General features: G+C 39.0%; 7 protein-coding genes and 1 non-coding gene across 12 annotated transcripts; 3 read left to right on the forward strand and 5 right to left on the reverse strand.

The window, feature by feature from the left end:
• Window positions 1–53: 53 nt before the first annotated feature.
• LOC126792646 (uncharacterized) lies at window positions 54–2,182 on the reverse strand. The gene is made up of 6 exons (XM_050519091.1): window positions 2,066–2,182; window positions 1,898–1,973; window positions 1,438–1,533; window positions 752–1,268; window positions 464–599; window positions 54–356 (listed from the first exon to the last, which is right to left on the reverse strand). Exons 1-6 carry the CDS (start codon window positions 2,180–2,182, stop codon window positions 168–170), a joined length of 1,131 nt encoding a protein of 376 aa, XP_050375048.1. The 3' UTR covers window positions 54–167.
• Window positions 2,183–7,334: 5,152 nt separating this feature from the next.
• LOC126792645 (magnesium transporter MRS2-5) lies at window positions 7,335–10,332 on the forward strand. Of its 2 annotated transcripts, none has more exons than XM_050519088.1 (7): window positions 7,335–7,472; window positions 8,075–8,647; window positions 8,909–8,979; window positions 9,080–9,208; window positions 9,392–9,730; window positions 9,896–9,943; window positions 10,040–10,332. In XM_050519088.1, exons 2-7 carry the CDS (start codon window positions 8,155–8,157, stop codon window positions 10,268–10,270), a joined length of 1,311 nt encoding a protein of 436 aa, XP_050375045.1. In that variant the 5' UTR covers window positions 7,335–7,472; window positions 8,075–8,154; the 3' UTR covers window positions 10,271–10,332. The 2 variants fall into 2 exon arrangements, with proteins under 2 accessions (XP_050375045.1, XP_050375047.1); XM_050519090.1 differs by having other exon boundaries at window positions 7,380–7,443.
• A 749-nt stretch (window positions 10,333–11,081) lies between these two features.
• On the reverse strand, window positions 11,082–15,061 carry LOC126792642 (probable inactive purple acid phosphatase 1). Of its 2 annotated transcripts, XM_050519086.1 has the most exons (13): window positions 14,989–15,061; window positions 14,687–14,861; window positions 14,506–14,597; window positions 14,347–14,413; window positions 14,094–14,216; window positions 13,862–13,954; window positions 13,623–13,752; window positions 13,267–13,348; window positions 13,007–13,139; window positions 12,475–12,680; window positions 12,248–12,373; window positions 11,647–11,956; window positions 11,082–11,480 (listed from the first exon to the last, which is right to left on the reverse strand). In XM_050519086.1, exons 2-13 carry the CDS (start codon window positions 14,849–14,851, stop codon window positions 11,175–11,177), a joined length of 1,833 nt encoding a protein of 610 aa, XP_050375043.1. In that variant the 5' UTR covers window positions 14,852–14,861; window positions 14,989–15,061; the 3' UTR covers window positions 11,082–11,174. The 2 variants fall into 2 exon arrangements, with proteins under 2 accessions (XP_050375043.1, XP_050375042.1); XM_050519085.1 differs by lacking the exon at window positions 14,989–15,061 and having other exon boundaries at window positions 14,687–14,869.
• Window positions 15,062–16,146: 1,085 nt separating this feature from the next.
• Window positions 16,147–17,356, forward strand: LOC126791574 (40S ribosomal protein S20-1-like). Its single transcript, XM_050518047.1, has 4 exons — window positions 16,147–16,200; window positions 16,296–16,447; window positions 16,537–16,656; window positions 17,004–17,356. The coding sequence occupies exons 2-4, from the start codon at window positions 16,321–16,323 to the stop codon at window positions 17,144–17,146; spliced, it is 390 nt and encodes a 129-aa protein (XP_050374004.1). The 5' UTR covers window positions 16,147–16,200; window positions 16,296–16,320; the 3' UTR covers window positions 17,147–17,356.
• A 123-nt stretch (window positions 17,357–17,479) lies between these two features.
• LOC126791692 (uncharacterized) lies at window positions 17,480–18,942 on the reverse strand. Its single transcript, XM_050518156.1, has 3 exons — window positions 18,124–18,942; window positions 17,981–18,037; window positions 17,480–17,749 (listed from the first exon to the last, which is right to left on the reverse strand). Exons 1-3 carry the CDS (start codon window positions 18,929–18,931, stop codon window positions 17,706–17,708), a joined length of 909 nt encoding a protein of 302 aa, XP_050374113.1. The 5' UTR covers window positions 18,932–18,942; the 3' UTR covers window positions 17,480–17,705.
• A 989-nt stretch (window positions 18,943–19,931) lies between these two features.
• On the reverse strand, window positions 19,932–22,026 carry LOC126790187 (uncharacterized). Of its 3 annotated transcripts, none has more exons than XM_050516339.1 (2): window positions 21,882–22,026; window positions 19,932–21,458 (listed from the first exon to the last, which is right to left on the reverse strand). In XM_050516339.1, exons 1-2 carry the CDS (start codon window positions 21,895–21,897, stop codon window positions 20,206–20,208), a joined length of 1,269 nt encoding a protein of 422 aa, XP_050372296.1. In that variant the 5' UTR covers window positions 21,898–22,026; the 3' UTR covers window positions 19,932–20,205. The 3 variants fall into 3 exon arrangements, with proteins under 3 accessions (XP_050372296.1, XP_050372297.1, XP_050372295.1); XM_050516340.1 differs by having other exon boundaries at window positions 19,932–21,365; window positions 21,882–22,011; XM_050516338.1 differs by having other exon boundaries at window positions 19,932–21,488; window positions 21,882–22,011.
• On the reverse strand, window positions 21,534–24,006 carry LOC126790186 (pentatricopeptide repeat-containing protein At1g69290). The gene has a single exon (XM_050516337.1). The coding sequence runs from the start codon at window positions 24,000–24,002 to the stop codon at window positions 22,038–22,040; it is 1,965 nt and encodes a 654-aa protein (XP_050372294.1). The 5' UTR covers window positions 24,003–24,006; the 3' UTR covers window positions 21,534–22,037.
• A 126-nt stretch (window positions 24,007–24,132) lies between these two features.
• TRNAN-GUU (transfer RNA asparagine (anticodon GUU)) lies at window positions 24,133–24,206 on the forward strand. Its single transcript has one exon. It is a non-coding gene; the product is annotated as a tRNA-Asn (tRNA).
• The last annotated feature ends 49 nt before the right edge of the window (window positions 24,207–24,255 follow it).

Genomic DNA, 24,255 nt, shown 5'->3' on the forward strand with positions numbered 1-24,255 from the left:
TTTATTTTAGGGAAAAAAGAAAAGTGTGGGAAGAACTATGTAGTTACTTCTTAGCTGGATGTGTCCGGTTTCATTTATAGCTTGAAGTAACTGTTATACAGGTTAAGCAAGTTCAGCTCTGAATCAGAGACTATTGAAGAAGTTATTCTGTGACAATGAATTTTTTTTCAGGCGAGATGATTTACGGCAAGGAAATAGCTTCCCACCATTATGAATGATGCCATCCCACTGCAAGCCATGCGCAAACCAATGCCGCGGAAGAGGAGGTTCCTGTCCGCGGGGTGGATGCCTGTGCATCTCTCGAACCTCCTCCCTGGTGTTGTCCATTTGAGGAGCTTCCTCTCCATGGAGAGAAACTGCAATCAGTAAAGACTAGCTTAATGACAATGAGATGAAGTACAATGGAGATGATTTTGTTGAGGTGATTGGGACAGGTGGAATATATGCTCAATAGGTAGTGTACCTTGGGCAGCACAATACATTGGGATCGACACTTGGCAGTGTCGAAACAATGAGAGGCAGCTGCGGCAACTGAACCAGAAACTCCAGCCGCAACACTAACACCAAATGGTGACAGTGGACCAATTTCATCATCCGTTCTAAGAGAAGACAAAGCAAGTTTTCATCAATAGGAAGAATAAGGCAAACACAAAACGATGCAAATGTGTCCTCTGGTAATCCTACTCAAGGATATGACATCTTCAGAAGGTTGGATCTTTGCTAATGGCATCTAGGATAGAGGCAAGATTACCTGGGTTCTGGATTCATCCCCACTGCCTTCCAATCAAGCATTGCTCGGTGCAGGGATTGCCAAGTACCAAAGAATATGCCGCTGAAAACTGAGTCCCGAACAACTCCTGACCGTAGACCTCTCCATAACGAGCGCCATCCTTCCAAAGAGATGATTTCAGATGGTTTCCTAACACTAAACACAGATGGTGGCTTCCCAGATCCAGTCATCATCCATGGATAGTCTTGTAAGGCAGTCATCATATTGGGATGTTTACTTGTTAGGGTGGATAAGAGACCGACAGAATAGTTTAGTGCCTTTTTGTCTGGAGTGAATCTGTGTAGTAACTTTTGTATCAGAGGTGCAACGCCCACCTTCTCTGTCAGAGAGGCCAACTTTGGAATACGGGAAGCAGAAGTAATCTGGGCACGGATTTTCATAAGTTCAAAGGGAGAGGTTATTAGTGATTCAGCAAAACCAGCAATGAGTCCTGCTAAGAGTGCTTCAGAAGCATGCACATGGTTATCTTCTCGACCATCTGCCACAGACGGATGCAAACCACAAAAAGTTTAGGAAGCAGTACCTCAGTATATAACAATCCGAAACCATGTACTGATATACCATTTTACCCACGAATTTATATGTTAAATCAGATGAGTACACAAACACGAGATATAATTAGTTACAGGAAACATGAAGAGAATAACCTTTATAAAAAGCTGTCAAAATTTCGTAGATTCCAAAGCGAGCTCCAACACCTAAAGTTCTTCCCGCTGCCAACCACCAAAAACCACTGTACAAGCCTGCAAATTCATGAAAGAAACAAATTTGATAATTATGAGGAAGCCCAGTTTCTTTTACTCTGCTATTGTGTTCTGATTTATTACACTATAATGGTTTAGATGCAAATTATGCAGCATGTAAATCCATACAATTCAACACTTAACTAACGGCTGCCTGACACCATGCAAATCCTATACTGGTGTAAAATCTCTCATGCCCCTTCCAGTATAGCACTAAATATGTTTCTGCCTACTCATAGATGAATTTTAGAAATTAAACATTTTTTTGAAAACTATTAGCAGACTGAAATAGTTCACTACATTAAGCAAATCTCTCCTTCTCTTGGAAAGATCACAGAAAATGAAAAGAAGTTCAGAGCAGCACCTGAGCTTCCCGAAAATGACCGAATTCTGTTGAAAACCTCAATCGTTGTCAATTGTTTATTTGAACTTGAACTCGCCTGTATTTCAATCAATGCAGAGGATCCAGGTTACAAAGCACTCTTCACGGAGCAAATAACTCATAGATTATACAAAATCAAAGATAACAGGCCTGAATAATGACTTTGACAGTATCTAGAGGGTACGTAACAGCTGTGCCTAACGCCACTGATCCTACACCAGCAAGTGCATGTGTTGCGAAAACCTTGTTCTTTAGCAACTCCTCCATCTAAAACTCCTCGAAATGTCAAAGCAAAACAAAAGAACATTTCATTTAGCAACTCTGATAGAGCTTCACAAACCACTCACATTTTACTCGGTAAAGATTCTACATACATTTCCCAAACGACACACACATAACCAAATCATATATGTCATCAAATCCAAAAGCTTTCCGACGATACTAGCAAGTAATGTGGGAAAACCGTGAACCCAAATTTAACAGAGATAGACTCAAATACAGCTTCCCCACTTCAACGGATCATCCAGCAACAAAAGACGATACCCCTAATACGAAAATAGGCAAAGTTCGGTTCTCTGAGGCATTTCATCAAACACATTATGTGCACTGTTCTACAGAGATGAAGACCCAATGTATAATCAAATCTAATTCAAATTAAGCAATGCTAGACATAAGTGCAGTTCCTGTTTCAACATTATACAGAAGAATGGCTACCGGAGCTGTAAAGTCACGTTCTTTTTGCTTACCTCTATTACTCTAACGAGCTTCGGCAGCTAGTATGAAGCTCAATGTGAGCAAAGATGAAAAACCCAGAACGAGAAATTAACAACGACGCGCCGAAAGTTCTTTTTGGGTTTTGTCGGAGCGAGTTTTGATAATAACGGTGAAGTTCCGGCGACGGAGGAGGAGGGAATGCGGCGAATTGGTTTCGGGCCAAAATTGGGCTTTTTGTTTAATTGATTTGGTCGGAAGACCCTCTAATTGTTTTTGTCGTTTTTTCTTCTTCTACAAAACAGGAGTAATAACATGAGGTCTTCCCAATAGGTCACCAATTCTCCCCGATAAAATATACTAACAAAATTAGGTTACCGAGGTATATTAATTATTTACTATTAAAGGCAAAGTTGGGGTCAAAGTTCATGTTTTCCCATTCCAAAGAGGAAACGCACTCGGCTGAGGATATGGTCATTCCCTATCATTTTCCTCATGTAGAAAAACGAACTACGAACATAATCTTGCCAAAAATACATGTCAATTGAATCCATCCTTCACAATCTTACAAATATTAGTAGTTTTTGATTTGTGGCCCTCTAGGCTTAATTTATACTCGCGATCCATTTATATATGCGTTATAAGATGAGGAGAATCACATTTGGACAACAAATTTGACGTTGAAACACTAGATGAAATTTATGCACTATATTAGGTTGCTAAACTATGAAGTATTGAGAGGGTTTTGAATGAATTTGTTAACAATTTTGACTATCTGCATCTAAATTCACACGAGTCTCGTGAGGGAAGGCAATAAATTCATTATGGATAAGGAGGAGACCTATGAGTTCCATGGCACTTGTATATCTTAAAAACAACAACAAGCACGATGGAAACAACGTGGACAAGAACAAAATCGACAAGAGCAAAACCGACGGCAGCAGGAAAACCAAGAACACCCGCAGCTCCACTTGCAGCACCAAGAAAAGCAAGGAAGCCAACGACACCTTTTTTTACTTGATTTTTTTGTTGCTCTGGCTGGTGGTAGCAGTTCTGGATGTTGTTCTTCAGATTCTTGTGCAAGCTTCAGAGAATTTTTCGTCCCATCTGTCAATCTGCGATATCAAAATAATTAACGCCCACAATTAGCAATAATTGCATGCCATATATTGCAAGAAATTTGAGATAATGTCAGATGTATATACGAGGTGTACTATATAGGTCCTCTACATGCATGCATGAGGTCTTTACACATAAAATTACGTCAACATACGTATGGTTAAATTCGATGCATATATAGTTAAGTATATACGTACAATATATATAAGAGAGTATTGCATCATTTAACAAGGTATTTAACATATCAAACTGCATGCATGCATGCCAGATTGCCAGTATGTAAACTTAAGTTGGTATCTCTATGCATATATATATATATATAGTTCTACTTACTAATTAGTTAACGTATAAATATACGTACATTGGGAAGGCAAATGAGCGGGTGCTAGCTCCACTGAATCCACTCCCATCTGAACGGTGTGATGGCGCAAGAGATGGGGCAAGACTAGGGGATTTTGAGGATGATACAGTTGGAAGTGGTACTGGCCTCCCCTCATTGTAACGTTCAGCACCTGTACATCCAATATTGTCCTTGATGTTCTCATCTGCTAATTCTTCAGCTGCAGATTCTCTTCCTTCTTCGATCTTATTAATTTCTGTTCCTATTATTGGAGGTGGAGTGTGTGGAGTGCGTGGAGTACTAATCCCGAGCAATTCACCTGATTTGGTTGGACCCAAATCACCTAACATAAGTAGATGTTCTCTGGAAAAACTATTGTTGCCTAAATGAAGACTAAACAATGACTCATTGGAAGCAACACTCCAATCCATTTCCTTGCTGGATAAGTTATTTGTATCAAACACGGAAGATGGGATCCTATATGGATCATATCCTCCATACCTATCCATCATTTGGATTCCAGGGGATTCAGTTGGTAACCCATTACTGACATTTGATCGACGAGGTGCTGATTCACGATAAGGAGAGTTTTGGCTATAATCTTTAGGGAGGGGAGGGATATGTGATGAAGTAGAGAATCTACTCGAGTCCACTTGGAACAGATCGTCCATTGATATGTTTGAACCTGAAGAAGATGTAGAGGTGAAAGACAATAGCCTATCAGATGAGGTACGTATATGGTCTCCCTTCGTAGTAGCAGCCTCTACAACTTTGGATGGGAGTGAAGGAGAGAAAGAGTGCTTACTGCCTCCACTCCCATCATTAACTTTTGGAGGTGTTCTAGACGGGGCACGCCGATGACCTCCCTTAGCAGGATCATCTACAATTTTGGAGGGCAATGGAGGAGAAGATGAATGATTTATGCCTCCACTCCCATCTTTAACTTCAGGAAGTGTTTCTGATGTGGCACGCCGATGACCACCTTCAGCATTAGCCTCTACAACTGTGGATTGGAGTGTAGGAGATGACCTCCCATCATTATCTTTTGGAAATGTTTCCAACTCCTTATTCTCCCCACTTTCAGCTGGAACTTTCGAAGGTGCCTCCGATTGCTTACTCTCCTGGATCTCATCAAGAGCTTTCATAGTTGATTCCGACTTATTAGTCTCCACATTACCATTATGAACTTTCGGAGATTTCTTACTTTCCCCGCTCACATAAGTAACTATTGGAGGTGTTTTCGATTGCTTACTCTCCCCGCTTTCATCAGGAACTATTCGGGGTGTTTCTGACTGCTCACTCTCCCCGCTTCCATCAAGAACTTTCATTAACGACTGCTTAATCTCCCGGCTCCCATCAAGAACTTTCACAGGGGTTTCCCACTGCTTGCTTTTTTCACTACCATCAAGAACGTTTACAGGTGTTTTTGACTGCTTAATCTCTTCACTCCCATCAGGATCTTTTGCAAGTGTTTTTGATTGCTTGCTCTCTCCACTCTCATCAATAACAATGCCTGGAAGCTTGCTATCTTTGCTGCCATGTTCCAAGTCCATAACTGAAACAAACCCATAAAAAAGTGGAAATAACAATGACTTTAGCTCGGTTTCAAAGTCCCGTGGATTTGCAACTTGAGAAATTAAATTTGTAGAGAGATTGATACCTAAACAAACATATATACCCAATTAAAGTGACATCTTAAATAATTTGGCTGGTTCAAATAGTGATTATCAATGTTCCTAATTCATAATCCAAGTAACCACCAAATTTTAACACCTAATCAATTACATATACAGTTTCATCTGTTGATTGTAAGCATTGAAAATAGTTATCAATTGCACATACACGTTTTAAATATATTCATAAAGGTTCATTCCCCTTAGAAATGAATTCATAAAAATCCAATTTCATATATAAAATCTCATCTTAATTCCCATGAATTCAGATTGTTATTAATATATAGCTAGAAAATAATGTAGTAAACAAACTCACTTTAGCAAAATCCAAATTATCCTATACGCATGGCGGCGATCAATAGCTCCTTCCTCACCTCGATTCGAATCTACTGAATGCTGCATGTATGGATAAATCGAAACCTCAGAATCCGAAAAATGAAAAGAAGCAAAAGCAAATTGTATAGGAATTGAAGGAGAAAAACCCTCATAAACCCTCCATCAAAATATATTTAATAACGAAACAGAAAGACAAAAAAACAAGGGTACCTGTAATCAAAGAGCAAAAATAGAGAGATAAAGAAGTGATGGGAGACCTGAAAGTTTGTTGGGCGTTGAGGGTTTTCTGTTAAAGAATGAAAATGAAAAAAAGACGAAGAAGATGATGATAATTGTGAAATGGAAACTAGGGTTTTTGCAATGCTGAAGATACGGAAGGCCTTACGCCATTTTCGGCAGTTCTTTCTGTCTATAACGAACCATCACTCTAGACTCCCGAGAGCCGGGTTCGGGTATTCGGGTCATGTTCTATGCTACGTCATGGAATTAACTTATTTTAAGAAAGTAATACAGATCATCACGCCCTCTTTACTTTGTCATTAGAATCATTCAATTAGTCAAAGGAACCTCATACTGTATTTGGTACAATCAGAAAGGACAAGGAATGGTGTTTTCCTATTTGTGAGTGGCAAATTTGGGGAGCTTCCATGTGTTACGCGCTGTATGTACGTGTATGGTTTGAATAGATCAAATATGGTACTAATAATAAAACATACAAATAATAACAAAAAATAATTATAGAGAATTTGAATTTTCTCATCCCTTTAAGTATGTTAATTTGTCGGGTTTCATATCTTTCATTGTTATACTTAATCTATAACGCACTTTTTCAGTCCTTAAATACTATAATATGTATGGTCAAAATTAATAATGTATAAACGTGACACAATCTTTGTATAAAGATTATATAAATTAGGAAATTGATACACACATCTATTTTACGAACAATAATTTTCTTTCATTCTCTAGTAAATTTTACCTCCTATAAGATTTTAACAACAATAAAAAATTAAGTGAGTGTTGATTGTATTGACGGAGCGTGGATTTCACAACTTGTTATTTGTTCTTATTGAGTTAGAAGTAATTTTGAAAGTCTTTCTCAAAAATAAAAAAAGAAGTAATTTGAAAGTGAAATACTAAAAAGAAAAGCACATTTATATTTCTAATTTTCAATTGTTATATATATAGGAAACCATTCTTTCATTCTTTGGTTTGTTTTCTTCTGAGCCAGATATTCTTCTTCTCCTTCTCTGTTTAGCCCGAAGCGTACAGAGACAAAGAGCCCAGTCTCCACTCTCCACCGTCTGCTTCTCCCCACCTTTCAGCTATCCACCATTTTCCGATTACAGGTCAGACAATCATGAGCTCTTTTCCCTAGGTAAGTTTTTTTCTTTGGTTCTGAGATTTTCCTGTCGAAATTGGCCTGGTTCTGAATAACATGGAATTCGTTGCCTTCCTCTTTGAGACTAAATCAATGCCTTCTATCGATAAAGATCGTTCCTTTAATTTCTGGGTATTGTAAAGTACTGATCTTTATTTATTTTCAGCTTATAATTTGTACCTGCTCCTGTTGATCATAGTTTGGTGTTGGAGTTTGCTTGTAGAACTGAATTAGGCCAATGAAATAATTTCTGATTTACCTGCAGTCAATTCCATTAGGTAAATTACATTGGAAATTCATGCGGGTAGAGTATGTGTTAGGTTGACATGTAGTTCCTGTTCAACTCAACTGAGTTGTCGTACAGTCTTATCTTGAGAGTTGAGACTGAAGACTTTGAGGTTTCAGTTCATCTTTTTTCTGTTCATATGTAATCTTCACATTGCGATACATTCAATGACGCCCCTTCAATGACAGTAAAATTGAGAGTGTCTCACATTGTCTATGTTCAATTTTTTCGATATCATGGTCGCGCTTTTATACATATATAAACACTAATAACTAGGTTTCTCAAGTACGGTTGTGGTTGCTTGGTGTTGCAGTTTGGTATTGTTTAGTCTTCACCCAGATGGAAGTCTTTTTTATCTGCGTTCTGGATTAGCATCCACAGAAACTAAATCCAATGGAGGGATCACAAAGTCCATTGATTAATTTTGATAATCCAGAATCCACCTACTCTAATAATACTGGAAACGTTCAGTTTTATGTGAATGGAATTCGTGGTTTGGCTGGTGGTGTCCAGGGACTGAAGAAGAGAGGTGAGGGAATTCGTGGTTGGCCTGGTGGTATCGAGGGTCTGAAGAAGAGAGGTCATGGAAATCGGTCTTGGATAAAGATTGATACAATAGGGGACTCAAAGATTTTGGAGCTTGACAAGGCTACTATTATGAGACATTGTTCTTTGCCTGCCAGAGATCTCCGACTTTTGGACCCTTTGTTCATTTATCCTTCTACAATTTTAGGAAGGGAGAAAGCTATTGTTGTTAGTCTTGAACAGATAAGGTGTATAATCACAGCTGAAGAAGTTATCCTCATGAACTCCCTGGATCGATGTGTTCTTCAGTACAATTCTGAATTATGCAAACGTCTTGATCAGGCAAACAAGGATCAATCTGGTGAGGAAACTAATTCCACACATTAATTGATGGTTTTTATTGCTTATAGCTTCTCATAATTTTCTTATGCATGTCAACGATATTATTTTTTTCTTTTTCTACCCCTCAAAATATCATATCCAACAGTAGAAGAGGTTTCCACAAAAAATTAGTTACAACTCCTCATGGACAGATTTATATTAATATATATCTTTATTCTCTTAGTGATCAATGTAAATCAAATGTTTTATGCATTTCTGAGGATGTGTGCATATGATTTAGATGACTTGCCCTTCGAATTCAGAGCACTGGAGCTGGCGTTGGAACTAACTTGCATTTCTCTGGAAGCTCAGGTACGGATATCTCCATTTACTTTGTAACATGCTGCATTTGAGTTGATGATACCAATTTTGTAAAGTCCTTACTAACTCGGTATATGCATCATTATAATAGGTAAAAGAACTGGAACTGGAGATATACCCTGTACTGGATGAACTAGCAACATCCATTAACACTCTAAATCTAGAACGTGTCCGTAGACTCAAAGGTCACCTCCTTGCCTTGACACAACGAGTGCAGAAGGTAAAAGAAGAATACTTATTTTTATGTTCCCATAATTTAAATGTATAAATGTTTTTAAGATGTCAGCCTCAGGTTGCTGACTGAAGACTTGGGGGGGGGGGGGGGGGGGGGGCAATAGAGCATCTGGTTTATAATATATGTATGCCTTATATGTCCTCAATATAATTGCTTTCATCATTATAGGTCCGTGATGAAATAGAACAACTCATGGATGACGATGGTGACATGGCTGAGATGTACCTGACTGAGAAGAAACAAAGGTCGGCGTGTTTTCCCTCAAGTGACCTTGGTTCTCTAACTAACTCCTCGGGTGACGAAAAAGTGGTTTCCAAGTCTGCTCCAATTTCACCAGTAGGGTCTATCAGTGGATCACAAAATTTGCAAAGGGCTCTTAGCACTGTGAATTCAAGCAGGACTGGAAGCTTAATTAGTTCATCTTACAGTGAAAACATTGATCAACTAGAAATGCTGCTTGAAGCATACTTTGTTGTCATTGACCATACTCTCAGCAAATTATTATCGGTATGGCACTTTGATGTCCGTGATGTCTAATTTCTATATAAAATAGTTTCTTGAGGTTCTTAGATATTGTTATGTTAAACATAAATTGGTTCCTGTTTGTTTGCATATACCTATATATCATCTTATCTATGGCATTTCTCATTATGCTGGGTACTGGTGATGCAGCTGAAAGAATACATTGACGATACTGAAGATTTTATTAACATCAAGCTGGCAAGTTTTCTTATTCCTAGTTTCAACTGTTTGTATATTTCTTTGAATTTCTCTATATTTACAATAGTCATTCTAAATTCACTTTTCTATGCACAGGGCAATGTTCAGAACCATCTGATAAAATTTGAGTTGCTTCTTACAGCAGCAACCTTCGTGGCTACAATGTTTGCTTCTGTTACAGCAGTATTTGGAATGAACTTTGCAGCCTCTGTTTTTGAGAATCCATCTACGTTCAGTTGGGTTTTGATTATATGTGGTCTTGTCTGTGGGTTCTTGTACTTCGCTTTCCTGATTTATTGTAGGCGCAAAAGGATCTTCCCATTGTAACAGAGCAAATTGCTTCATTGAAATGAAGACTCAGATTCTGTACAGCGAAATTGGTTTTTGCATTGAGTTCAGTTATATTTTTCCTTGAGTCTATAAATAACCAGATTTTCCTGTCATAATCAGCTCACCAATCAATATACTAGAAGACTTGGTTAGTACAACTCGAAGACCTTGCAAGTGTGTTCGGAAAAAAAACAGAATAATCCAGATATTATTCTCGTACTGTTATTGCTGAAGATAACCTTCAAGATACAATATACAAGTGTCATGCTTGAACAACTACGCTAACGTCATGCTTGAACAGCTATCAAGTATCAACTGTGCCGGCCAGGACACAATTATAATCTCAGGTCAATTTGGAAGTCAGAAACCTCTTCATCCCTGCTCTTCTTTGTACTTCAAATGATCTAACGCAGTGAGCTAGCAGAAAGCCAGAAACCATGACCATTTCGTTTGAAGGGACATTGAAGTGGATAGGCTCGCCCCTGCACCACCAGCAACCACATGAATTCTACCCTTATAATAGTGCTCCTCTTGATATGTGCAAATTATGTTCCACAAAGACATTAACACTTCCATCAAAAGATGATTATAAAACATCTCTACTTGCTTGTAAAAATGCGTAAACTTATGTATTTCTTTGAGTGTTTTCTGTTTAATTTTGATAACAAAGTTACATCGATTATTAGTGTATAATTGGGAACAAACAGTAGGTGGGAAAGAAGACAATCTTTGGACATCATTCTCAATCTCTACAAGGGCTCGGACGTTCAGTCTTTACTGAGGAGGCTGATGCAGCAGACGTCAACAATGCAGTTCACTACATGACTCAGATTTACAGCGACTCTTTCAACCACTGCTACAACCATCATGTTTCCCTTTCTTCTTATTCAAACTTCTGAATTTAAGATGCCAGTGATGTACTTGGGCAACTATCAACACTGCAGGCCAAGATGTCTCTGTAATTCTTGGATATTCTGAAAGAGTCGTAAACCTTTCCATTGCTGCTCTTCTTGTACTCAAACAAAAGGTTTGAGTGATCAAATGCAGTCATTTTGACAAATCCATAATCATGATCCTTGAAGATACTCCATGTAGTATTAATAGGAGCAAAAGTTGCGAGGCTCGCTCCTCCACTACCGGCAACCACGTGGATTGTCCCATTTAGATTACCTGCATAATTCTGCTTCTCCTTACTAGTGCAGATATTCTGCAAAAGGAAATGATGTGGGATCAAACTGAAGTTAAAAGATATAAGGACCGAGTATTTGGTGCAAACGAAGTTAGTCGAGCAGTACTGTAAGTTTCCAAAGTAATCATGTAAAAGTAGGTAGCACTAAAACTAATGTCCAAAGAATGCATATAAATTGTCGTACCTCGTAAATGGGACACGTCCTTTCATAATTGTGCACATGGCCATATACGGCAATGTCAACCTTGTACTTCTGCCATAGTTTCTGAAGGCTCTCCCTTCCCATTGGTTCCTCAAATGATCCTTCAGCTACATAAAAGCTCGCAGAAGAGTAACCCAGTACCCGATGTGCAAGAAATATCAACCATGGTTGCTTTTGTCTATCAACTGTTGCAAAGCAGTTTTCAATGAACTTGTACTGCTCTGTTCCTTCTCTCCAATCATGTTCTGTGTCGGCTATGCAGAAGCGGAACATGCCATAGTCAGTTGAATACCTGGGAGTAGAAGTTAAAAAAGGTTTAAGACAATATATATCATGAGTGGGACTACCAAAGTTCGCATCCACAGTAAAATGAAGCGCACTGTAAGCAAACCCGTGTCACAAAAGTAATAATTGATACGTATTACTTGATATTCCTAAATAATTGTTGTTAAAGGCCAAGATTTCCTAAAGTACACACTACACTTCAAAGGGGTCTCAACATCAGAAGGAAATTGTTGCATTACATAAAGGTAAGATGGTATCCCAAAGTGAGATATGATAGGATTGGTGAAATGTTCCATACCAGAATTTTTCCCTATTCTCAGCAGGAACATAAAACATGGTCTGGGCTAAGACGCCACATTCCCCACCTGAATCTGTAGTTCCATAGAAGGAACCTGAATTCGGCCAGTCACGCTCGTGATTTCCACTGGAAGAATAAATAAATAAATAACAAATCAGCATACGCTACTACAGGGAGAAGAAAACAGTTATAAACCAGGTGCACAAACTGTTGTAAAATTGACAAACCTTGCAACCATGTACGGAACAGAAGATGCTATTGGCTCAACCTGTGCAGTAAATTGGTCCCATTGTGATAAGTAACCATTTGCATAACATAGATCTCCAATATGGAACACAATATCAATGTTCTTCAGGTCTTGAATAAGCTGCTTAGTAGTATTGAGAGACCCCTTCTGAAAATTGTTGTATTCATTGGAACCATCCTCTTCATCCTGCACAGTTGAACATTTATCAAATAACTTGAGAAACTGCACGAAAGTTTGTATAGACCTGATCAAAGTAAAAAATTCGTAGCAATGTCATATGCACATTAAATTTGACATAAAGAAGCAAAGCTTGGAAGTGAGCTCAGTTGAATCAGTGCAAAATCAGCCTTCCTCATAAGACTTGAGACTTGTGAAGACTAATTACTAGTTTACTTCATAGATCAGTAAACTAGTTTTAAATATTTTCCAAGTACCAAAATATCATCAACTGGAATACGGTAGAAACGATACAGCAATATGTTATTGATACAGTATACGAAGAGAGTTTAAACCTTTCCCATGTCACCAAATATAACAACACTTTGAGGAGAATTTTGGCCAGGATAAGGAGAGGCTCTGAACCGGTATTCTTTACTGAAAATATATGAACCATCTACCAATTTGTGTCCAAGCTTGTAGGTATACCTACATAATCATCAAGAATCGTTAACTTTCAAAATAGCAGATAGGACTTGGTGATAATCCTATGAAACCCCACCAACACTTAAGAAGCGAGAGCTTTCTGTAATTATTAAATCACAATGTATCCTACACTGTATTGGGCCACAATTCCTTCAGAAAAGCAGTGTGTATATATCCAGGATCTCGCCATCCTACTGTTCTTGCGGGTGCACCTGTGTATGTAGTATGAACATGGTTAATGTGAATCATGTAATAGAAAATTAATATATATATATATATATATGCAATGACGAAGAAGCCTTATCAGTAGAAGAAGACAAAATAGGAATGAAATACTCGCAACCAGTTTCAGCATTACATGTCACTACTTCATAATGCATAATGATAATAAAGCTTAGATCATGCACCTACAGAACGGAAATTATCCATTTTTCCTCTTTATTTTGTGCAAAAGAAGTTTCACATGTGAAGAAAATATTCACACACCACACATTGTGCTGCGATCGAAGGTCAAAGTCCCGGCTGGGGATCTCCCAAGGTCTCCTCCTTTCTGACCCCATTCAACAAAAGGTGCAGCTTCCCCTAGAGCATATCCACTGGTCCATGTTACAGTCATCTAATATCAAGTTAAAACGGATATCATTTCGTAAGAAATAACAGGTCACATTCTTGTGGGACAAATAGACTTGATTGAATAATTCAGTATGCCAAATATTGATGAGTACCTCATTCCACATTTTCCCTTGTGCTAAACGTGGATAAAGTGGAGCTTTCGGATTAGCGAATATTACTGTACTTGAGACTCCCACCAGCTTTGGCTGTTTTGAAAATCGGCAGATAAGAGTTGAACCAGACAGATCCGAACAATTCAATCTTTTACCAAATTTAAATGCAAGAATTCGTACTAAAGTAATGACTAATGAACCAGAAGAATCCATTACGCAAAAGATAACATACATTTTTCAATCCACCGGAGAATAGTGCAAAAGAGAAGTCTGATCTCTGGTTAATCAACTGTAACTTCAAAGAGCCTATCCCTGTATCTTGGTACCTTGGACTAGAGTAATTCGCATACTGGAACTGCACAAAGTAAAAGGAAGTCAGAATGAAAACATATTTAATATGCGCTTCTGTAACTCTAATCCACTTCACAGCTTACTACACTGAAAGCCAGGCAAAAATAGCCATGGAAAGGCAGCATTGTGCTAACCTTAATTGGTGCAGTACATAAAAGTGGAACAGTCATCCAAGAATTTTCTGCCGGGCAGGTTGAAGCACTGCAAATCCAATCAAGTCATAAATAAGTATTTTACCATTTATATAATAAAGATCAAAATCATAAAAAATGCTGGTGCTTTCAATAGTTGACCTGAAATTTGCAGGAGAAAATACACCAATCCAATCATCATTTGAAGGGTGAGGAGAAAAGAACAGCAGATTCACCCACACTGAAGTTTCACCCTAAATTAGCAAAAAACTCCATCAGCACTATAAATTCAAGTTCTAACTTTAACTAATACCAATGAACCACATTCCCATTTGTACATCACCTTCACTCCAAGAACCTCAGAGGAAACTTTAACATAAGCATCGTCATGAAGAGCAGACACTGCCCTGTGAATTGCGATTTTCGACAGGGGCTGATCTCCATCAGACTTCACCTCTTGAACTGCTGCAAGCACCAATGTGATTGCAACCACAATCAAAACTTTCATCTTTCTCAACCTGCCCATTATGTGAAACAAGAAAACCAAGAATTGAAATTTATAGGAAAAACAGAAACTTCATTTGCTTTGATTAACAAACTTCCAAAAGATAAGATCAAACACCAAGTGGGTATTAAGAAGTTGACCTGTGGGGAAGTAACTGAAGTATGAAGCTAAAGAAACCAAGTGACGGAGAATGATTAGTGGACTGACAGAAGGCAAAGATTCCAAGTCTTGGTGTTTACACGGAGCTATCTTCAAGGAAAGAAAATCGCCCGGGATTTACTGCCGAATATGGAGACACCGCGAAGAGCACGTTTCTGATGTTTTTGAGCTTTCTAGTTTGGGAGTTTGAGTGATGAAGCTTATGAAAGCAACTTGCTTCTGTTTTGCTAATGACAAGCCGCCTAATATCCGCATAGGCGTTTTCTTTGCAACCGTTTTGCCCGCCTATCCCGTCTAGGCACTTGCAATCGTTTCACTCGCCTAAACGCGCGAGTGCTTAGACGATTTTTATAACATTGCTTCAATATTTTCACATGACTGCTTAAAATCGTAAAAACCACGCACTTAACATAGTTTTTGGAACAACTATCAAAGGTTATGTCTCTATGTTATGTGTTCGCTTAAAAATTGATTACGATTATTATTGAAAGTGATATGAGTTAGAAAATACAATCCTCATACCCGTACATGTATATGTTACTCGTGAACTCACAAAAACTGTAGAATTGTTCTTATCACCTTACTTCTTTCATTTTGTTTTATGTATGCATCCTATAAGAAAACACTTCAAGCAATTATTGTTTAGCATGAGGAGTAATTTAGAAAGTTCACAATGGTACTTTTTTGCTTGACATTCTGATAGGAGAGTGTAGAGATCAGTAGGTCATCTAGAAAAAGAAAACAAGGAATGGAATCCAAGTATTGGTTCCAGGTTTTGGAAGTGGAAATCGTCACCTTTTTTGGGATGTTCTGGTCAGTGACTTTGTAGGTTTATAATTTTGTAGAAACATCAAAAGATATCAAAAACTATTTTCGATTGACGTCTGATCTCGATTGACGTCTGATCTATGACCATACCATACAAACTCCTGTAAATTACAAAGTCAATATATCCGTGATCTTGATGTAACTCGAATGTTGTGATGATGATAGATGGGCTCAAATCTGGGTCACTGGGTGGGACTTATTGGGCTCGAAATAGGCTGATGACAGCCCAGAAAGGGATGCCTTGGACATAGAGCGCACCCTGTATAAACGCACTCAGAGGTCGAAATTTGGTCAAGACCTATTCGCTCATCAAACCCTAGTTTGTCATTCTTGCAAAAGAAGTCAATCCAGTTTCTAGCGGCTGGGTAGGTTGTTCTTCCCTCTGCGACTTTAGGTTGATCGGAGCAAGCAAATCTTACTAATACTATTTCTTGTTGTATCAATATTGTACACCATGCAGTACTAAAGAAGAAGCAATTGAAAACATGGCTACGGCGGCGTATCAGGTACCAGTGAAGCCTGCAAAGCATGGTTTGGAGGAGCATCAAAAAGAACCGATTCGTAAGATTAGGATCACACTCTCCTCCACCAAAGTGAAGAACGTTGAGAAAGGTTGGCTATCTCATCTATATGTTACGGCTAGCTTAATTATTATTTTGCCTTTGCTTCTGCTTCATTTTGATCTTCGTCTGCAATATCAGTATGCAGTGATCTAATACAGAGAGCCAAGGAACAAAAGGATTCTATCAAGACTAAGGGTCCAGTGCGCATGCCCACAAAGACTCTTCGCATCACTACTAGGAAGGCCCCTTGTGGAGAAGGTATAATTTTTCTTATGATTACATGAATATGGATCTGTTTTGCTATAGTTGGATGAGATTGATTATTGTAACTCCTGTAAGTAACCAATTAAGTCAACAATCTAAGTGTTTATAAGATTTGGTTTCAGAATTATTTTTGAATATCTAAGTTTTGCGGTCGTCCCAAAACTTCCTCCTACATAGGGGCCGGGTCCGGTTTTACTTTGTTTTCTGCTTCTAATTACAAAAGATCACTTGACTATGTATTGTTATGTATCGAGCTATTTGAATTGATGTAATTTTGATTTCAGAGTCCTGTCTAACTTTTAAGTCAAAGCGTTAACATGAGGCACTATGTATACGTACAGGAACCAACACCTGGGATAGGTTCGAGATGCGTATTCATAAAAGAGTGATCGACATCTTCACCACTCCTGGGACAGTCAGGAAGATTACTAAAATTGACATGTTACCAGGCGTGGAAGTTGAAGTTACCATTGGCGACATCTGATCGACCATTTGAGTGTTCGAGTTGGTATTGCACGTGTTGGCATATGCATGCTTATACGGCTTCAGTTTCTTGATATATTTTTTTTCTCTTCATTTTGGTACTGTGTTCCCATGGATAATACGTATTATTAGCATGGGAGCGTCATTTTAGTTTGAGCTAGTGGTGTTGCTTAACCCTAAGTACTTTATCTTTGCGATTTGGGTTTTTTTTATATATATGAGGAATTAAAGAACATCTTCTACTGGACGACGAAGGATGAAACATTTTAGAAAATTGATTTGCGTCATTGTTGATACTTTATTACTTGTTGATCTTTCGGTCAAGTTCTTTTATTGAACGTTGTAGCTAGTCTGTAATTACTGGACATAATGATTGTCAAAATTAGTGCCGCATAGGAAAGGATGGGAGATCAACATATTTGTTACATTGCATATGAAATGAGAGATTGATATAGTAGAGCTGCCTTCGACACGAAATTGATAACTAATGCTTCCAACAGCTCAGGAAACCTGAATCTTCTTTTCCAGTTTACGTACCCAAAATGTTAGAAGCAAGCTTCCTATCTCCTCCTTACAGATGGTAAGACCCATGAGAGCAAAAGTCCTATAAATTATAGAGAATTATAAATTAATTATAGCTTAATCACTAAAGATTAGATAGTTCAATCGAAAATGCCATAATACTATTCGACAAACATGTTTCATCCATGTGAACTAAACCACAACTCAACAAGTATGAAATCTTTGGCCACAAAAATAGATTCCTGCAAGAAATTTACCTCAATGAAAGAAAGTCAAGAAAGCATTGGCAAGTTGGCAGAGTATGAGTACGTACCTCCAATAATGGTTTTAATTTGAACTTTGAGCTCCATTGTCCCACTCCAAGCAGACCCTAATCATATCAAAACCATATATCAAAAACAATAATTTTACCGTAAGTTTTCATCAGCACTACTGCAACCATTACTATTCACTAACCTTGACCAAAGCAATTTGTGGTGGTATTCATTCCACTCCGGCAAATACAAGCAAAAGACTGATCCATAGAAGCAAAGCCACACAACCCTGCACTCGCCTCACAATCTTTGCAGGGCCTAGTATAGTAAGAATCGTTATACTGCAAAGAAATCCCAAATTTCCATTTCGTCGGATCCCCTTCGTCTCCAAACTCGTAAACCGATGTATAAGACGAGCATTGCAGCTTGGGAAGATCCAAAGCATAACCTGACCCAAACCCTGCACCAGAATCATCATAAACACAACAAGTAGATATCGGCGCATTCCGCTGCAACCCTATACCGGACACCCCTTTGCAGGAGTACAACCCTCTACAAACCCGAGAACCCGAGCCGGTGTCACACAGATCTTCACTAGAATCAAAAACAGGAGAGGTGGTGGAGCAGCCGAGAAGAACAAAGATGTTTTCATCTCTTATAGTGAAAGGGCTGGCTTTGTCCAAGCTGAAGCTACCCGAGTTTTGCATGGAGGAGCATGTTGACATTAGCGGGTCGGCGACTATGATAGTGTTGCTAGTGTAGTCTATAGAGGAAATGGTGTAAATGCCGGTTCCAGTGGTGAACTGAAGAGTGTCCAAGTTGGTGCATTTGATATACCTAGTGAAGTCCGGGTGGCCGCAGCCGAATCCGGTTCCGAATGGGAACTTCACCGGGATTGTGCCGCATGTGTCACGGCATGTCTTGTTGATGATGGAAGGGGCTGCGTGAATGAGAGGAGTTAGCAAGAGGAGGACGGTGGAGAGGAGCAAGGTTTCTGAGGTAGACGGCATCGGTGACTAGGCTAGGGTTTAACTTGAGTGAGCTGGGGGAGAGGTTTATGTTCCTTTACATAATTGAGGAGCTCTTTGCGGAGGTGATTGATTACTTTTTCTTCATAAAAAGAAGAGCCTGTGTTCTTGTGGGTTCTAGCTATAAGCCATTGTGGATTTTTCAAAAGGGTTTAGTGTGAAAAGGAGGGAAATATTCAACTACAGCAGTATGATCGGAAGAAGGTGCTCAAAGTGACAAAAGAACAAGGTGAATTAATAATGCAAATGGTAATTGAAAGTCTCACTGACAAAATATTACTCGAGCTAACATTATGAAAGTATGCATGCATTTGGTTGAAACTTGAAAACATCGAGTGATTGGCTTTGCTCATAGCAGCTGGCCTGATCCATATTTGCACGAAGGGGAAGAGGAAGTTAAACAACTGATCGAGAGGAGGCTGATAGTATATTGTAACTGTTTCATGCAGTTCAAAACTTCAAACCTTTCCCACGTCACCGAAAATGACTACTCGTTGTAAAGAATTTTGACCGGGATAAGGAATCTCCTTAAAACTGATACTCTTGACTCCATATGCATATAACATTAGACTATCTAGCTACGTCCCAGCTTGTATGGTTACCTGCATAAAACTCAATAACTCATGTAGTTAGTTGAACAACTCACTCCTCTTTCAAGAGACCATATCTTCAGCCTACACTCTACTTGGCCAAAGCTCCTTTCAAACTTGTAAGTATGAAACCAGGGCCACGCCATCCCATTGTTCTAGCAGGTGCACCTGCATAGACAATGAACCTACAGTTTACATAAGAGGAGCTAACCATATGCATATTAAGGCATTACGCGTCGAGAATTTAAAAAATTTTGAAATCGTAAGAGCTGGTATCAATATCCAGACATGTTTGGCTGCATAGATAATAGACAAGCAACTGTAGTTATACCAGAATGAGATACTAAATTACCTCCCTTTAGAAGGGTTTAATCTGAAAAGGAGTGGATATTGCGACTCCAAAGAGAAGGAAGAAGGTTCGTAAAGTGACAAAAGACAGGATCAATAATACAGGTGCTTGATTGAAAGTCTCACTGGCAAAATACTGCAAGAGCTATATATATATATATATTATGAAAAGACATGCATTCGCTTGAAAACAACTAGATATTAAACTAAACCAGAGTTCTGTTAGTGCAAAATATGAGTTGGGAATTGAAAGCTTTGTTGAACATGGAATGTAGAAATCAAAGTGAAGACTAGTCTTGAACAAAGGAACAAGCTAAGCTAGCAGAGTCCATTAAATAGAGTGGTTGTCCAAAACGGTGGCCGGACATTCCTCTTGGAATAATTTAGAGAAGAACAAAGTGGTCTGATGCTTTTATCTGCTAGATTGAAGATTCCCATGTCATATGGTATTCGTTCATTAAGTTTATGCACTCCACATTTCATTGAATCATCTGTGTAGTATATAGAATTGGGTTGACAACCAGGATAATCCGAAGCCAAAACTGAGAACGAATAGTTGTCACCTACAAACAAAACTTCATCTCCAATGTTTTCTACCTCTAACAGAGAAACCCACTCTGAACGATCTCCATCACCTGTGTAATACGGGGACCCATCCTCCAAGATTGGAGTACTTCTGTCTAGTTTTTTGTCTCTATCAATGAACACCACCTTGTGAATAAGGAAACTGCTGGTCCAAAGTATCTGATGCAAATCGTTCTTCACATCCTTCTTAGGTTCCATAAATCTCTGAACAAGCAACAGGTCTCCCTGTGTTGATTTACAAGATAGACCTTGTCTGGTGGACGATATGGTGTCTGAACCGGAAAAAAATTGTTTTGTTATTGCCTTATCAACATCTAACAACTGAAGCCATCTCTCATAAGTAACTGAGTATATCTGACTATTATAAACTATAGCATCAGAAATCTCCGATGCAAACTGCCAATAAACCCAATCACTGTTTAGTCCCTTAATGGCATACACCCTCTTTCCAATTCTTTCATGTCTGGTGATTGCTAAAACCACGAAACAGTCTGGATTCAAAGTGGGATCACCGCATAATATAACCTTGGAGATCTGATGATCTTTTGCAGATCGAATTCTGGATTGCAAAAGAGGAAGATGAATGGGTGGCATTTCTTCTCTGAAAGGGTTCATGAGAGTTATGTCTAGAGATGGCAGCTCACCCTCGACTAGATCAACTATGGTCAACCAACCACCACTGTCGTGGTTGGAGCCAAAACACCTCCTGGACTTCCTAAGAGGCAATGGTAACTCAATGTTCTTGTAGACTTTCTTTTCAGGAATGCTGTAAAGTTCCAACTTTTCTTCAGATTCAGTAGATGAGATTACGAGCATTGGAAGTAGCCTTTTTTGACACCAGCGCTGCTTTGCTTTATTATATTCTTTTGAAATTGCACGCCACTCCTCGCAAACTGCGGCAAAACGAACATGGTCAATGGATTCCAACAACTTGTCCAGCAACAGAGAAACAAGGGTTCCGTGAAGATTTGCCCAGTCTAGGCAATCTATATGACAGCGGTTCTTGTTAAACGTATCTGAACACATGATGGAGTTAAGAATCAAAGAAATCAAAAACCACAAAGCAGATAATCAAAAACCTTATCAAGAAAAGTATTATAATCCTGTAAGAATAAGGAAATAATATCCTATAATAATTAGGAAAACTGTTGAGATCAAACTAAGCAACCTGGATATCTATAATCGAAACATTCTGTCTCTTGAAATTAACAATCCTCCGAATGTCGGTGCATAATAGAAGTAAAAAAAAGAAGTAGCTCGTCTCAGTTCAGCTCAATAGTTGGTGCATAGGACGCACCTTAGGTCATACTAAACTGTTTTCATATATAAAGCTAGCGACCATAATAAATAACACAGAAAGCTAAACTAAGTTAAAAAGTAATATTGTTGCTGAATAGATGTAGATATACCAAGGGAATTCATCATTCCACTGCATCGAGCTGTAACATGGGTGAAATCCAAATTTCAGGTTCCTATTCCTCCTCCATCATTTTGAATGGGTGAAATGCAGTTAAAGCTGGAAGCAGATGTTCGAAAAAGAAATTTGGTCCCAGATCTGCCTGTATTCATGCATTGAGACCTGCCCAATTCTTAAAAGCAACTAGTGCTTCCATTTTCCTGAAACTCCTCTTTCTTAATTTCGACACTTTAAGCTTCTTATGGGTTTCCATGAATGCCTGCTTGTACCTCCATTTATCCACAAAGATTTTCATTTCTTGAGATTTCTCGACAACTTGCATTACTGCATCAAAAAAGCCTCCCTTAACAAGAGCATAGAGGAATGCATCAACCAAGTTGTGATCAAATTTAAGCCCCTTCTCTCCATCAACTGAAATGCTTCTCTTCACCTCATGCCACAACATCAAAACACAAAAATATTTCTCCATAGAAACATACCCACTAATCAATGACAAATATGTCTGGTCATTAGGCTTGTACTGCAAGAATACCATCCTTCTGAAAGTCCTCCTTGCATCTTCCAATCGACCCACTTTACAAAAGGCATGAATAATTGAATTCCAGTCGTGGGTACCCACCTCAATTCGGGGGTCCTCCACAACCTCATCTAAGAAGGCTGCCATCAACTCTGGCCGGTGATTTTCCATTAAGCCTGTCATCATGGTCATGTAACTACCCTTTAAGTCAGGTGTTCTTGCTTCTCTCATGTCCCTAAACAAAGAGAAAGCCGATTGAAAATCTTGACTAGACATAGATGCTTCAATAAGAGCATCGTACGTTTCCATGTCCAACTTCAGCCCCGAGTTACTAATATCCATGACCAGCTGAGTGGCTTCAGCAGTCCTTTGCTCTTTGCAATAAGCCTTCAAAATAGGCACATGCACACCGAGCCCCAAAGTACCTCCCTGAGCATTCATTTCATCAAGAATGCTGTGTGCTTTATCTGATAATCCAATACCAACACAAGCATTTACAATACCGTAACCAACTGATCTATCAACCACAACTGTTGAACACTCTAGCTTCTGAGCATCAATAATCAAAGTTGCCAACTCTTTCAAATTTCCATTATCAAGAAACCCTTTAACAACTTGACAGTACGTTTCTCCATCCAAATCCAAACATTCCCCATCACATTCTCTTAAACCCTGCAGAATAGTTTCTGAAACAAATTGCAATTTGCTAGACTTAACATAACCATTGATCAAATTATTCCGAAACACCCTCTTATCTGAAAAACCAAACCCACCCATCAAACTCTCCAACTCACTTATCTTCTCCCTTAAACCCTTCAATGCATACAAATAACCAAGAAAACCAAAACTACATTCATCAGGCCTCACACCCAAAGCCACCATTGTCTCCACAACTCTCTCGGCGCCACTCACCGATTCAAGCTCACAACAACACCCCTCCAAAGCTGCATTACAAGCCCCCAAATCAGGCTTCATAATCTCCATCTTCTCCTCCAAAGCAACCCTACAATTCTCCTCGAAAACCCTTAAAAACGCATTAAAGTTACAATTTTTCCTACTAATTTCAACCACAACACTCCCCCAAACACTAAAAGGCAAGAAAAACCTGTTTTTGAACATGCATTGAATCAAAGCAAAAACAGGGGCAACTGTATTGGCACATTTCATGGCACCCAAAACAGACCCAACAGTCTCAAACTCCAAAAGCTCAGGGCTTTTCTCCACCACATAAACCACAGAAGCAAAAGCCCTCTTCAGATTATGAATGTCACCCAATGAAGCCAAGTGGTTTATCATTGAATTAGTGAGAGACTTACTAGGGAAGACAGAGCTGCCTGTGAGGGACTTGAAGGACTTCCACGCCTCATCAGTGTTGCGGGTCAATAGGGACTTGTGGAGGGTGGTCTCTAGAGTGGTGACGTGGTCTGGGGAAAGGGTTCTGGGAGGTGGGGTTGGGAGGTCAGAGTGGGATGAGGAAGATGGTGATGGGTTTCTGAGGGCGAAGATTGAAGGTTGGAGAAAGGAGTAGAGGGTTGGGATTTCAGAAGATGAAGAATAGGGTCTGCGTTGAAGCAAAGTTAAAGCTTTTCTCCACATTCTATACTCAAAAGACTCGATCTTTGTCTTCCTCCTCTGTTCTATGCTCTGTTTTTTATAGCTCAGAATCCTAGTCTCTCAATAACTTGAAGCATTGATAATATTTTGGTTAAGCAGATTAGCATCATTAGCTGGAATAGCTCAGTTGGTTAGAGCGTGTGGCTGTTAACCACAAGGTCGGAGGTTCGAACCCTCCTTCTAGCGTTTTAACTTCTCTTTTTTGCTCAAGGTGATTGTTGTTTTGAGTAAAGGG

This window comes from Argentina anserina, chromosome 4, assembly GCF_933775445.1.
Source record: "Argentina anserina chromosome 4, drPotAnse1.1, whole genome shotgun sequence".
Classification (NCBI taxonomy): domain Eukaryota; kingdom Viridiplantae; phylum Streptophyta; class Magnoliopsida; order Rosales; family Rosaceae; genus Argentina; species Argentina anserina.